The sequence below is a fragment of the Helobdella robusta genome (assembly GCF_000326865.2).
Source record: "Helobdella robusta unplaced genomic scaffold HELROscaffold_34, whole genome shotgun sequence".
NCBI lineage: Eukaryota > Metazoa > Annelida > Clitellata > Rhynchobdellida > Glossiphoniidae > Helobdella > Helobdella robusta.
The window spans coordinates 1,811,481-1,828,041 of NW_008704659.1; the positions used below are offsets into that span (position 1 = coordinate 1,811,481).

The 16,561-nt window shown below is 33.6% G+C and overlaps 1 protein-coding gene across 1 annotated transcript; it reads right to left on the reverse strand.

Moving 5' to 3' along the window:
- Positions 1–9,492: 9,492 nt before the first annotated feature.
- HELRODRAFT_175690 (hypothetical protein) lies at positions 9,493–13,965 on the reverse strand (the record flags this gene model as incomplete). The annotated part of the gene is made up of 6 exons (XM_009023091.1): positions 9,493–9,569; positions 9,671–9,755; positions 11,385–11,476; positions 11,807–11,890; positions 12,973–13,179; positions 13,494–13,965. 6 exons carry the CDS (start codon positions 13,963–13,965, stop codon positions 9,493–9,495), a joined length of 1,017 nt encoding a protein of 338 aa, XP_009021339.1.
- Between the last annotated feature and the right edge of the window lie 2,596 nt (positions 13,966–16,561).

Sequence of the window (16,561 nt, forward strand, 5' to 3'; positions counted from 1 at the left end):
TACTGCTGCTGCTGCTGTTGCTACTGCTACTACTACTACTACTACTATTTTCACTATTGCTATAGTCGCTGGTGAGCGCTAATGTGGAGAGTGTAAAGTTTTTTAAAACTGTCTTGAACTGTGAGAGGAAAATATTATTCAACTATTATTATTATTATTATTGCTAATTTTTATTGCTAATATAATTATCTATAATATTATTATTGTTATTATTACTATTTTATGTATCCATATTATTGTCAGGACGTTAATCTGATCTAATTACATCATTATTATAGAAGCCGTTATTATCCTTCGTCATCATCATTCTAAACACACACACACACACACGCACGCACACACACACACGCACACATACAAACCTTAACATACAAGAAGAATGGTAATTGGAAATGATGAGATACCGTTGGAATAATTTTAGCTGATGTTAAAGTGTAACACGATGTTTTACTTGCTACTATTTGGGGAATACTATAACCATGACCGTCATTGTCGTCGTCATCATCTTTGCTGTAGTTATTATGTTTACTATTACTACTACTGCTGCCGCTACTACTACTGCTGCTGCTACTATCGCTACTGCTATTACTACTACTACTACTACTACTACTACTACTACTACTAACTTTAATATAAGTATTATCACCGGCTTTATTATTGTTATTACCATTATTATTTTTATTATTAAAATAATTTTTTTTGTTATTATCAGATTGGAAAAATCTGTTCACCAAATCCTCTCCATTGATTTCTAATTGCTGGATGTAACCTTGAAAATGTGAGTACACAAACCTGGTGTTCGCTACCCACTGCGTTCGTTGGTGGTTCGGTATTCGTTGGTGGTTCGGTATCGGTTGCGTATTCGGCTGTTTTCGATTCGACGGTTTTACATTGCCAAGAATGAAGTTTCGAAGTATTAACGGTTTCATCATTGAGTCATCTGTTGTGAGGAGGATGATGGTGATGATGATGATGATGTGGTGTTAATGGTTGTGAGATGATGATGATTGAGTGGTGGTTGTGATGATGATGATGATGATGGTGATGATGATGGTGATGATGATGAGGAGGAGGAGGATGATGATGATGTGGTGTTAATGGTGGTGACGATGATGATGATGATGTGGTGTTTATGGTGGTGATGATGATGATAATTGGGTGATGATGACGATGATGTGATGATGAAGATGATGGGGACGATGATGATGAAGATGATGGTGATGATGTGACGGTTATGATGATAAGGATGATTAACGATAATAATGTGGTGGTGATGATGATGGTGGTGATGATGATGGTAGTGATGATGATGATGATGATGTGGGGCGGTGATGATAATTGAATTTAGATTATATCATTCTTCAAAATGATCCTATCTTACGTATTATCTTCGATTCGCCGTCCACATTTAAATACAGCTTCATATCGTCATCAGAAAACATGTACACATCCCGCCAAAGTTTATTATTATTATTATTGATATTATTATTATTATTATTATTATTATTATCACTTATTTTATTACTATTACTACTAAATAGCGTTTTATTGTTATTATGGCTTTTTTTATTTCCAACGTCTTGACCGTACCTGTAATACTTTTGAAAGAAAATTAAATACGAAAAAAAAATATTTAACGAAAAAACATGCATTATTATCATTATTATTATTACTATGAATTATTACTATTATTAATTATTAGTATTACTATGAATTATTATTATGAATTATGATTGATATAAATATTTTATAATTAAAAAAAAACCTTTTGCTGATGGCCAACTACGCAGTAGACCTCAATATGGTTTGCGTCCGAATATACCGATACACCAACATCATCGTCGTCATCGTCGCCATAATTATTATTATTATTATAATTATTATTATTATTATTATTATTAAAGATAATTGTAAACAGGTGATAGTTGATTAGACTAGTTTTAAATCTGAATGATAAGCTATTAAAAATCTCAAAACTGTCATCATCGTCGTCATTGTCGTCGCCGTAGTAGTGGTAGTAGTAGTCTCGGCCAACTTTGTTATTATTTTTATTATTGTTGTTGTTGTCATTGTTGTTGTTGTTGTTGTCATTGTTGTTGTTGTTGTCATTGTTGTTGTTGTTGTTGTTGTTTTGGTTGTGGTTGTTGTTTGTTGAAAATATAAATGTGAGGCGATTGCTTTTTGTAAAATTTAGCTCCGGAGAAACTGTATGCACGTATAAAGTTATTTAAATAAATGAATAAATGAGTGAATGAATGAATGAATGAATGAATGAATGAATGAACGAACGGACGAACGAACGAACGAACGGACGAACGAACGAACGAATGAACGAACGAACGAATGAATACGAATAAAATATTAACCCGTATCACAGTTAGCACCGGAAAAACCGGTGTTGTTACATTGACATGTGTACCTCTTCCAGCCAGCCACACACAGCCCACCATTCAAACACGGCATCATTCCACAATCTTGCTGTTGATGCTGATTATGATGATGATGATGATGATGATGATGATGATGATGTGGTTGATGGTGGTGATGATGATGTGGTTGATGGTGGTGATGATGTGGCTGATGATGATGATTATGATGATGATTTCGTGGAGGGTTATGATGATGATTGTGATAGGAGCAAGATGGTAATTTTATGTTGCCGTTGTTGTTGTTGGTAGTGGTGTTGTTGCTGTTTCTGGCGTTGCTGGATACAACATACTTTTCAACCTCTAAATCACTATCTGAATTTAAGTTAATGTTTTTAATGCAGCCTCTGAATAAGTTGTCTTTAATATCATCGTTGTTGTTGTTGTTGATGTTGTTGTTGATATTGTTGTTGTTGATGTTGTTGTCATACTTGTTTTTTAGACAGTTTGCTCCAAGTTTTATATTATACCCGAAGTACTTGTTGGTTTCTTTAAACTATTGAACATGATTAATTACATAAATCCTCAATTTACAATATTAATTAGCGTAGTATTGCAAATTGAATTAGAAAAATTATTAAATTAAGCAAATTAAACAGAAAAAAGATTAATTGACAAATTAATTTATAAAAAAAAAAAATAACCCGAAATGTCTTGTGCGTCTGACACACTGTAAAATTAATCACTACACCATTTCCAATCGAGACTTCGACGCTTGTAGGAGTGCTGCTTGAAAATTTCAGAATATTTTCGACAACTATACCGATGTTTTTGTCGTTGTTTCTGTTGTTGTTGTTGTTTTTGTTATTGTTTTTGTTGGTACTATTGCTTTGAATGTAGTGGCTGTTGAAGTTATGCCACAACTGTATGTTGCCTGAATGTTTTACGAAAAAATTTGATAAAATAATTTAATTTGATGTCAACAGTTTCATGTTGACGACGGCATGAATTATGATTAAAAGGATGATAAGTTTGGCAAATGCGATGCATTGACGAAATTATTTACAAACACACAAACAAAAAATCGGAAAACTCACATACACACACACACACAACACACACAACACACACACACACAAACATTTAAACCACACACATACACAAACAAACACACACACACATTTAACCTACACACATTCACAAACAAACACAAAAACACACACACACACAAACATTTAACCCACACACATACTACACAAACAAACACACACACACAAACAAACAAACACTCATTACTTCTGGCGATAAACAGCATAAAAAATCGTTTCCTCTTCTTCAAATAACCCTCTCTCTCCGCCAACGCCAAACACAACAAGGGATGCATCCTTTCATTACTCACAAAGTTGAACCTCAAAACGAAGGGGTACTCAGGGATTGAACCTACCCCAGGAAACCTCAGGTAAAACTCCCCATTAAAATTGATTGAATCATCATGGACAGTTGTGATATTACACTTTGCAGATGTGGATATTGCGTCGGATGATACTTTCAGGATATCATTTTTTGTATCAGTATCATGTTTCTGTAGAGATATCACGTTTATATCTAATCCTTCCGCTCTGTAGTATATCTGACAAAAAGTATTTAATTGTATTTGAAATTTCTAAATTTTTTTATTCATGTCACAATTAAATTAGAAGTGGGAAGGGCAAATTGGGGCCCATTTTTTGTCACCAATTTGTGAACGTTGTACTTAAATCATTTTCAAAAAGACAAGTTTGAGCGAAGAAATTATCTTTTCGTCATTTTAATAGTTTTTCTCCTGTCTGAACTAATTTGAAAACTTTTAACATCTGACGTACAATCTACACGCTGTGTGGGCTAATATTATTTGCTTGGGTTAAAAAAGTCTGAAGAAATCCGCTATTGATTTCGATGTGAGCTACAAAAATAATCAAAAGATTTAAAATCTAACTTTTCTGAAACAAACTCTTAATCCATCCCCTCCTTCTACATCATCATCTCCTTTCTTTAAATAACGTCCGTCTAACAATGATCCATCATTATGATGATGTTGGTGGTGATGATGATGATGGTGATGATGCTGATGATGGTCACATGACAGGCCTATGCATAGAGTTTCAGTTGATAGCATGATAAAATCGCCCACTATTGTTCCCGCTTTTCTTTGGTAACCATCTATCTTGATTGATATCTATTTTGAAAGTGATGATGATGATGAGGAGGAGGAGGAAGAGAAGGGTGATGATGATGATGAAGGTGGTGATTTCGATGATGACGATGACGACGATGATGATGACATAAAATCGAAGCAGGTCGTAACTTAAGTTTACGACGATCATGCATTTTCGCGCGATACATCTAGAGATGTGTGCTGTATGTATGTATGCATGCGTGTGCGTGCGTGCGTGTGTGTGTGTGTGTGTGTGCGTGTGAGTATGTTTCTGTCAACTATGAGCCCGTATATTTGTGTGTATATGTGTATCTCTAGATACGTTTGAATGATGTGTGTTAATATGTGTTATATGTATCTATATGCATATGTGTTTATGTGGGTATAAATTTATGTGTGTAGGTTTGTGAGTAGGAATGTGTATGTGTGTGTGTGTGTTTGTTCCTGTGAGAGAGAGAAAGAGAGAGAAAGAAAGAAAAAGAGAGAGAGGAGAGAGAGAGAATGAAACATTTAAACGCGGTGGATTTCTGAGCGACGACTCTGATGCATTTTATGATTGCTTCGACGCCCATGACATTTAGCCAAGTGATAATTTATTACCCACTGACTCCTCCCACTTCCGCTCCTAAACCCTGTGACGTCATTGTTATTAATAATAGATGACGTAGATTTCGCTGTTAGTGCTGATGGTGTTCGTTGATTTGTTGATTTGTTGATTTGTTTTCAAGACGTTGTTTTTATTGTTGTTGTTGTTATTAATTACACGAATATTTTATTTTGTTTGTTTATTTTTTTGTATGTTTGATTTTGTTGCTGTGTTTGGAAGATTGGTTCGACATTCTTCATGTCACCTATACAAATAATCATTCATAAAAAGCGCCGCAAACAATTTAATTCACTTTAATGCGGTTACTTACTACTACTACTACTAATACTACTACTACTACTACCACTACTACTACTACCACTACCACTACTACTACCACTACTACTACTACTACTAATACTTTTATTACAACAACTACTGCTGCTGCTGTTGCAACTACTACTACTTCATGTTAATACCGGTAGTAACATTATTGTACTATTATTATTTCAGCAAAGGTTATCAAAAAACTTCCAGCGTTGTAATTTTTAACGAACTGTGTTTGATTTTATGGAGTTTTTGCAATTTTGTTGAAATAATTTTATTTGTTAACAATTAATTTTTGAAAAATTTGACGACTAATTTTTAACTATATTCATTCTGAAAGTATCTAAGGAACTTCAGTCAAAACCAGTGTATCACTGTACCATTTTCTTTTAATTTCTTTTTCTACAATGTAAAATTAAAATCAAGCGCTACATAATTAAGTATGCGGTTGTTAGTCACTCCAACCTAATTCAATTTCCTGTTTGGCAGACATACACAAAGGTAAACTCATCAAGGGACTTTCTCACAATTCACAATCATAAAATTTTTGGTTCCCCGCTAATTTTATGATCTTCCGACTTCATTCATTCTTTTTCGTTCTCTCTTTTCATCTATATATTAATTAATAGAATTGTGTGTGTGTGTGTGTGTGTGTACGTGCGAAAACTCTACTTAAAAAGTAAATAACTGACATAACATAAGATGACGATGTGCTGGATGTGATGATGATGACGATGACGTCACGATGACTTCATGATCATAGGAAGAGGAGATGATAACAAAGAATTATTATCTATGGATAACTCAGGACAATTTTCTATTGAATGTGTGTACATCTAAGATGAAAGAGGTCTATGTTGCATATCGCTGGCTCCTGTTTCTACCATATTTCATATACAATCTACATATGTGTATGTATGTCTGTGTGCGTGTGCGCACGCGTGTGTGTGTGTGTGCGCGTGTGTGAATATTATTCACCAAGTTGATTAATCTTTTTTTCATTCTAGCTATTTGTTCTTTAAAATTTTGTATTTTATAATTAAACTGCAAGAGTAATTGTCTTCGTCGTAGTAGTAGTAGTAGTAGCAGCAGTAAAAGTGATAGTATTAGTATAGTAGTAGTTGTAGCGGTAGTAGTAATAGTAGTAATAGTAGTAGTAGTATTGTAGTAGTAGCGGTAGTAGTAGTAGTAGCAGTATTTATTACTATTATTGTAATTGGTTGGGCGCAATCAAAATGAATTAGTACATTTGCCTTTACCTGTGGATGCGGTCCCCTTAGATGTCAGCGTACGTTGAACAAAATCTTATAAAAAAAAAATCTACGTCATTCTTTTATCCATTCATCCACCTATCTTTTTATCAATTCATTTTTATATCCTTCCATCTATCAATTCATCCACGTATTCAACCATTTTTTCATCCATCTATACATGTTTTAAATATTTTGCAGATTTTATCTAACCTCACTGATGCGGGCAAACATATACACGCACGCGGCGCGCACGCATAAATCTTTAAACGTTGTCTGGAAGAAATCCCACGCACAAAACACACGCACACAAACACACACACACAAGTTTTCAAATATTATCTTAAATATAATCTTTCACACACACATACCACACACACAAGTTTTTTAATATTGTCTTAGATAAATCTATAAATAATTTTCAAGGGAAAAAATTTGAAAAATAAATAATAAATAAATAGAGATATTTTCAATCAATTAGAACGATAGAAATGAAGGTGTGAATGGTCGAATGGTTGGGTTATTTGATGTTGATATGTTTGCACGGCAAACAATGGTTTACAATGGTTTCATATTGGCGGACATACGCTCTTCTCTCTCTCTCTTTAAATTTAAATCGATGAAATTTTCAATTAATTTTCTAAATTTAGTACTTTCAAGTCTTAAAACACATCTATTAATTTTAGATTTATAAAAACGTATGGTCTTATTTTGATCAGATGTAAAAATTCTGTTACACAAACAATCTTATATTTAAACATATACACAACAATACGCTAAGATATACAAGCCCGCACAAATATACAAACATACAGACAGATACAGAGACAACCACACACACACACACGCGCGCGCACACACGCGCAACACACACACACAACTCACACACACACGCAACACACACACACAACTCACACACACACGCAACACACACACACATACAAACACAAACATTCACGCGTACCCACAGACACGCAGAGAAACACACACAGACAAGTAAAAACCCACAAATAACAGACAAAACACGCACGCCAAAACATGCCTTTATAAAAGATACTTCTCACACACACGCATATATACAAACACACACGCATATATATACACACACTCATACACACACACACACACACACACACACAAACGCGGAAGACAAATTGTTTCGACATCATTTTAGTAGGCAGAGGATGTGTAGATAGCGATAAAGTAGTCTCGGCGAATATTGATGACCGCGCAACATAACACAGCAGTACTAGGAGAACTTTTTCATCATCAGAGACGTCTTTGATGTCTAAATGATTTTCTTGCCTGTTAGGCTCAGACAAGATAACGGTAATTTTCTGTTATTATTTCTCAGGGAGTTAATTATTCTATTATTTTTTTATTATTTACTACTATTTTATTATTTTATTTTATTACTTAGTTTCATCTTTAATCTGAATAATTTAGAATTCGTAATATAAATAAAATTATTTGGTTGTTTTATAGTCAATTATTATTTTTCGGTGACTTCAAAGCGATAGAGAATTTATTTTTTATGTGTGAAGATTCGTTTTTTCAATCATAACATATTGATTGTATGTGTATGCGTGTGTATACGTGTGTGTGTGTTTTTATGTGCGTGTTTGTATGTGTGTGTGTGCGTGTGTGTGTGCGCGCGTATTATGAAACTCACTTGACAGACACCTCTGTTCGCCACCAGCTGAAAATAAAATAATTTTTAATTTTAATAAACCAAATTTTACAAAACAAATAATTGAAATAAATTAAATTCATAATAATATATATTAATATTTTAATTATTATTATATTAAATTATGTAAATTTTATAAAATCGCGACAAATAGTGCAAGAGCAGACGTTGAAATATTTTTTCTTGAAGAAAATAAAATGAAAAACGACCTCTGTGACCACTGGCGTTTCTCGCGCGCAAAACAAACTTTTTAACGATTTATTCGAAAAATTAATTAAATAATTAAACGAATACATAAAAAATTAAATAATCAACTAAAATTTTAAAAAAATGAATAAACATATGAATATGTAAGACGTAAATAAATAGTGATATTTAACACAATAGAACCAACTAACAAATAGAATAATGAATTATTTAATAATTAAGTTGATAGCGATAAAAGATATTTTTACATACAGGCTACTGGTACACTGACTTATCAATCAAGCGAACAATCAAAGAAGCAAGCAAGTAATCAAGTAACAAAAACCAAGCTGGCTTTCAATCAACCAATCCACCACCAATCGATCCATGGCTCGTGTCAAGCATGTTTGATTAAACGCCTAACATCTGGCCGTTATTAATTTTTAGTCTTCCTCAAATTCTAAAAGGTTAATTCAAAATTTTCTTAAATTGCTGAAACAAATTTTTCAAAATTACCTCATGATCACATGATTTTCTTTGTAATTATTTTGTTTTTTGTGTTTTTTTTAAGATTTTATTTACATCCTTCTAGCTTTAAATCTGCCTAGTACTAGGATGATTTTGTAGTCTGGGGAGTTAGTCCGGGCAGTAAAAGTACTGTCTCATGTTGTTATTAGGCGCGCTGATATGGTTCAAGTTTAGTCTACGCCAAATTCAAAAACCACTACATATTTCAAACTGTTTGCTTGTTGCGATTAAGTTTATCTACCGCATATGACAGAAAATCAAATATTATGTAAAAAATGATATCTACCCGAACAAACTCTAACAAAAAAAATGTTACAATAGCAACAAAAACAAAAAATGAACAAGCCAGTAAAGTGAAGATTTCTTCACTTTACTGGCTTATACTTCTTAATCTTATACTTCACTTTAAATATAAGGCAAATATTCAACCTCTCTGGCTTCTCTGAGGACGACAACATCGTGCCAGCGATTGTCGTTGAGGACTTTCGTCTCGGAGTGAACATCCAGTTCCGTGCTGTCCTGCTGTCCGTGTAGAAATACTACCAGGTAACCGTTTTTGAGATGGACTTGTAAAGCTGACGATCTGTCCTCTGTTAGATATGTAGTCGTTGATGTTGGTGAGTTGTGGCTGTCGTTGCGGTTGTTGGTGTGGTGGGTTTTGGTTGTCGTTGCGGTTGTTGGTGTGGTGGGATGTAGTGTTATGGTTGGTTGTGGTTGGTTGTGGTTGGTGGTGGTTTGGTTGGTAGTAGTGACGTTAAGTTGATTACGATAAAAATAACCGAGGTGAACATAAAAATTATGTCAAGTGCAAAAAAAGTGTTAAAAGTGATGTGCTATGCATGATGGTATGGCTTTGTGTTTGTGGTATGTGTACACGTGTGTGTGTGAATGTGCGTGTGTGTGAGATGTGTGTGTGTATAAGTATGTGTGAGATGTGTATGTCTGAGTGTAGGAAATGAGCGATAGACACCAAAAACCAATAACATTCGAAAGGGAAATTACATTAACAACAACGACATTTAAAATATGAATTACATGAATAACAACAACATTCAAAATATGAATTACATTAACAATCATTCAAACATTCAAAATATGAATTACATTAACAGCAACAACAATCAAAATATGAACTACATTAACGACGATTACATCAACGCATGCAGAAAATCATTGACAACTTCAACAGGAGCAACAGGGTGTATGATAAAATCAACAATATCAGTTGCCAAAAATTTAACCTAGCATCAATAACAACGTTAAAAACATTAAAATGCACACCAACAAAAAAATGCAACAACAACAACATCAACAAAAAGTGCAATAACATCAACAAAAAGTGCAACAACGTCAACAAAAAGCGCAACAACATCAACAAAAAAATACAACAACATCAACAAAAGTTGCAACAAAACAACATCATCGGAAAATGCAACCACAACGTCAGTAACAACAACAACATCAACAAAAAAATACAATATCAACAACAATTTCAACAACATCAGCAACAAGTGCAACAACAACACCATCAACACCAACAACAGCAGCAGTCTTAACATATTTATACGATTCGGTCATGCGTAAGAATGTTTGAAATAATTTTACATCATCGCAATAGGCCAAGAAAATTTCCCAGGGGCTATATGTTCTTGACGAAAGTTCTGCAAAATATTCGATTGATTAACCGCCCATCCCTACTTCCGTCTGTTGTTGTTGTTGTTGCTAAGTAACCCGCGCGTTACTCATCAATTTTGGCGCGTTTGTGAGTTTGTAAGATTTCGTTTTTGTTGTTGTTGTTGTGGGTGGTGGTGGTAGTGATGGCTTGTGTTTTGTTGCTGTTGTTGTTGGCTTTGATGTTGTTGTAATTTGATGCTTTTATATATTTCTGCTGTTTTTAGAATTGTTTGTTAATAAGCTTCATCGAGTTGAGTTTACACTTTGTGTAAATAATTTGATAAGAAATAAATAGTGCCATGCGCCTACGCAATGGTTGTCACAAACAAATATCAGCAAAGCAAACAAAACTTCAACGAACAAAATTAGCAAAATTACACATATTCAGAACGGGATCAAAACACGAACAACCACACAAACAACCCATCAACCATCCATTCAAACAACCGATCAATCAAACAATTGACCAATCAAACAACCGACCAATCAAACAACCGACCAATCAAACAACCGGCCAATCAAACCACTAACCAATAAGAAGCAGTTGAACGTCAGACGCGTATGTCCTAAATGAAAAACTGACCACTTCTCTGCCGGACAATATGACCGTTCCTGATTTGGCAGCCAAAACCACGTGATCACTGGCCATCATCATCAGCACATCTCCGTGACTCTCTATAGAAAGATTTTCACAAGTTTTATAATATGTGAAAAATTGAATTGATGAAATAGATTATAAATAAAATTATAACGTTATGAAAGTCAATTTTAAGATTGTAACTTTTCAAATTAAATTTAAAAAAAGCATTTTTTTTAATAAATTTAGTTTTATCATTGATTTTTCACAAATTCCCCATGAAAAGGCATGCTCGAAAAAGTTGTTATTTGTTATAAAAAGAACTAAAGAAAAAAATCAATGAATGCAAAAGTTTTTTCCTTAAGTTCATGGGCAAAGTCAAAAGGGTTAAAACACGAAAAATATCGACTATTCGCAAGTTCGCGTACCTAGTGAATATTCGTGAAGACCGACAAGTACCGACACAAATGCAAATACGATTATGACCGGTCTGTTGGCGGTCTTAATCGCATCTATTTGTTTGCTTGCATCGAAAATCATTAGGCGAGATGTGACGGTTCAAATGGCGAATATTTACTGCGCGCGCACGAGTGTGTGTGTGTGCGTGTGTGTATGTGTGTGTATATATATATATATATATATATGTGTGTGTGTGTGTGTGTGTGTGTGTGTGTGTGTGTGTGTGTGTCATAGTTCGTGCTGCTGTTCGATAGAATATTTATTATAGTTTGTCTGTCAATAGTTTTGAGGTTTTAGAGGCAGATAACAATGACTTTTTGTTGTTTTCGTTAAGAATATTGTTGTAATATAAAATATTACACGAGTAGTAGTGGCAGCAGCAGTAGTAGTAACAGCAGCTGCAGTTGTAGCAGTGTTTGTAGCTGTAACAGCAGTAACACTAGTAGTGGTAGTAGCAGCAGTAATAGTAATTGCAGTAGAGTTAGAGTAGTAGTAGGAGTAGTTGCTGCAGTTGCTGTTTTGTATTTACTTTTGTTTCTACGCGTCACATATTTTACTTTATTTTACCATCGCCGATGAGAAAAGCCAAGGAAAAGTGATAGAAATATCGCCTGCTGGTGGTGGTGACGAGCGGACAAAACTACTGAAGTGGTAGGTAATCAATTAAAAACGCAACGAAACGAAAGCAAGTTGAAAAACAATTTCAAAAAAATTACAAATTTTGCTTTGTAAAGGTTGTGGTTAAATTTTGTTTATGTTAGTGAGTGTGTGCGTGTTTGTATGTGTGTGTGTGTGTGTGCGCGTTTTTGTCTTCGCATGTGTCTGCATGCTGATCGTTACGTTTCCGTCTTTTTCTTATTCTTCCAACAAACCCCTTCTAAGTATTTATTAAAACATTCATTAAAACAAAATACGTGATTGAATAAAACCTTTAACCTTTAAATTTATTTCAACCAGTTATATAACACAATCAATCCCTGGCCTGATCTATCTTAATTATAAACTTTGAGCTAATTACCATTCAAATAACTAATGACCAATTACAACCTATGACCTAATTAACCTACGTTAACTCATTTTACCTTACTCATCTGACTTTAATCTGATATATCTGACCTACCCCGCGACCTCTAACCTCGTTCGCAGTTGACCCCATCGTAGTTAGTGAAGTGGCACTCGCAGACGGGTCCCCCATCGCTACTGATGCATCTGCCTCCGTTCTTGCAGACGTTGTTGACGGCGCAGACATCTTCGACTTCACTCTTGACCCCGTGACCTCCCAACAAGGTCAGGTCGTCGGCCACTCCCCCGCAGTCCGATTTCATGGCGCGTCGAATTGTACCTGCGTATCAGTCAGGTGATGCTTTTGCTTGGCATTTAATTTGGATGGAGATTTTATTCGCAAGGTCAGTATATATTTGTAGTAGTCAATTATGTTATATATATATATATATATATATGTATATAAGTAATCAAATAAACAATTATATATATGTGCGTATGTGTGTGGACGTTTGTGTCTGTGCGTTCGTTATATGGAATCTGATGCACTAAATGCATTATATAATATTATATAACTTAAAACGCTAGATGAAAATTTTTTTTTTCAATAAATCATAAATTTAGAAATTTCGTGAAACAATTCTTTGATCCAACCTTGAAATGTCGTTTGGTATTTGACCGACGATAACTTTAACGGTTTATCGAATCGATTCTTCGGTATACCGCCGATAAAAAGATATCCATCATCATCTTCAGTACCGGCCTTACGGTACTCAATCGATTCAGGGCTTAATAAATTCTTTCTAACTGGAAGATTGTATTTACTCGAGCACTTGTAGCCATCAACGAAGAAGGTAAAATTACTTTTAAGGTACGTTACATTTAAATTATGCCAACTTCCATCGTCTAAACTATCTCCGCATACCTGTAAAGTTTCATGATTGCCAGATTGCACTTTATACCGTATTTTTAATTGTCCTCTCACGATTTTAACCTCTAAAAACTCGAAACTATTCGCCGAGTTCGACTGTGAGTAGATGATCAACGCCCCATCTCTCCTAGTTTCGAAGTCGAAATGTAACGTGTTCACTGAAGTTTCGCAGGCTTTCCAAGCTTGAAACTGCATGTAACAATGCTGGTTTCCATCCAAGTGATAAGACATAAATTCGGATAGGGATAATAAAATCAACAGAATTGAAATATGACGTGGTGAAATGTTATTTAATTTCATTCTTTTTGGTAATTAGTCATTAAAATTGTGAATCGAAAAGTTTAACTATGTTAACATACGACAGAGATCAATGGAGCACTTGTTATAAAGCAACAAAATACGAAATTTTCATTTTGTAAAATTTGCCTTTTATACAGCCATCACTTTTCAGTCAATACATATATACAGCATTATACATCAATACATTTTATATACATATACCATTGGTGTATATATGTGAATAGAAAGAGAGAAAAAGAGAAAAGAGAAGAAGGGAGAGAAAGAAAAAAAATTATTTTGTGATGTATGCCCTACACCGATATGTGGAGAGTATAACGTGCAATAGAACTCTTGCTGAAAGTTTATATAAAATTTGTAATCGCTGTACGATATTTAAGTAAAAAAATAATAGTTATATATTGCTGTGATGATTAGTGTATTTTATAGGGCGGGGGTGGGCAAACCTTTTGCGGTGAGGGCCGCATTGAGAACTATTTTATCTTTGATGTGCCGCATATGAACTTCAATAACAAATTTTTTCGACCCGAGGGAGAATTCTTTTAAGATTTGTGCCCACCCCTGGTGTAGGGTATTGACTTTTAATAGAAACATCTTCGCTCTATTTGAATTCACATGCATACATTTTTATATTTTCAAAATTATTTGTGTTTATTTATATAAAAACATATATACTGTAATATTTGATGTATAATATACATACAGCGATGTTTGAATGGGGGAAATATTATTATTCATTATTATCTATTGATGAAATAATCGTGTGAAACTCATTTCCACTGTTTAATTTATTAACAAATTATAACCATTTGCCCGATCATTACGATATGATATATTACGATATGATATATTATGAATTATATTAGACATTGTTGTTACCATTATAATTAGTTATTATGTTTTTAAGCCGTATAATAATAATTATTATTAATGTAAAAATAAAAATAATAATACATGTATTATTAATGTAATAATAAAAATTAAAACTGGCCTCTTATCCAATCTCGACAGCGAAAATAATGTAATGATATTTAGTAGCATTTGTAGATAAATTCTAAGAAATTTGGTTTAATAATTTCTTTAAGCCTAAATGTGACATAACAGTATTATAAGAGTGGCAGTCATTGTTTGATAATTATTTCATTTTAATGAAAGACTATAAAATTGATATAAGATTAAGAGAAATGTAAATGAGAAATGTGATTTATTCGTAAGTAATGAGAAACACGATAGAAAGTTACTACATCAGAAAACTAACTTTGTCAAATAAAATAGTTCATTTTTAGTAATTCAATTTCTAATTCAATTTGTAATTCACTTTGTGCAATTTTTACAACTCTGTAAAGTGGTTTACAACATTTTTAAGAATTATCCTCTATAATTTCTTGTTACTTCGCATAATAGTACTTTTAAAATAATAAAACAATATTTACTATCTTTGAGAACATTTTGATAAAAATAGCATGTAGGTCAGTGCCAAGTTAATAGGTCAGTTGATAGCGCATGGCTGCTGTGGTTTGCTTTATAAAGGAAGGCAGAGAAGAGATTTGATATTAGTTTGGTGTGATCGCTCCACTCGTCTGCAGATCTTCGCCGTGGTCGCCATTTCTTAGTTTTAAGCTCGTATGTTCATCAAATTTAATCAGTTCTGGAGTTTTTTAACTCTAAACTGTTAACTCGTCTCTAAGTTATCGCCATTAAATGCAGAACAAGGATAGTATTGAAAAAATTAAAACTGGCCTCTTATCCAATCTCGACAGCGAAAATAATGTAATGAATGATTTTCTTTTTAATCACGATTTTTAAAATTTTCAATTTACCATTTAATCATTATTTGTTTGTTAATCCGTCTTTAAATTTATTTATTTTAATTTCGTCACATTCCACCAAATTATTCTTTATTAAATTGACTGATCCATATTGAAAATAAATTAAATTATAAATTTTTTATATTAAAATTAATATTAAATGAACACATTTTATTTTCAGGTTGTTAACATCGATGGTGCTCTGGCTTCGATCAAGTTGTTGGAGGAGTTTCCGATGACCAGAGAGTTACTTGAGGTGATCATTCAAAAAAATGATTCTTCAATTATTGCTTTAATTTATTTTAGTATGGCCTGTGTTTTCAATTAAATTCCTTTTTCAGAGAACACGGATAGGTAAACATGTCAATGAACTTAGAAAAAAAACGACTAACAAGGAGTTAGCTCGAAGGGCAAAAGATTTGGTCAAAAAATGGCAGTCACATATTAACCTGATAGGTTCTAGCCAACCGATTAAAAAAGATGATTCTTCTGGAAAAATTCAGAATGGTCTTCATTCTCTTGTATCACATACCCCAAGCCCCACCTTGTCAACTTGTTCCGATGCTTCTACCAGTAAAAGAAGTTTAAATGGTAAAAATTTACCATCGGAAAACAAGTTGGTTAAAAACATCTCAACAAATTTAGGTAAATCCGCCCCCCAAACACCAACCTCAAAAACGTTTTTA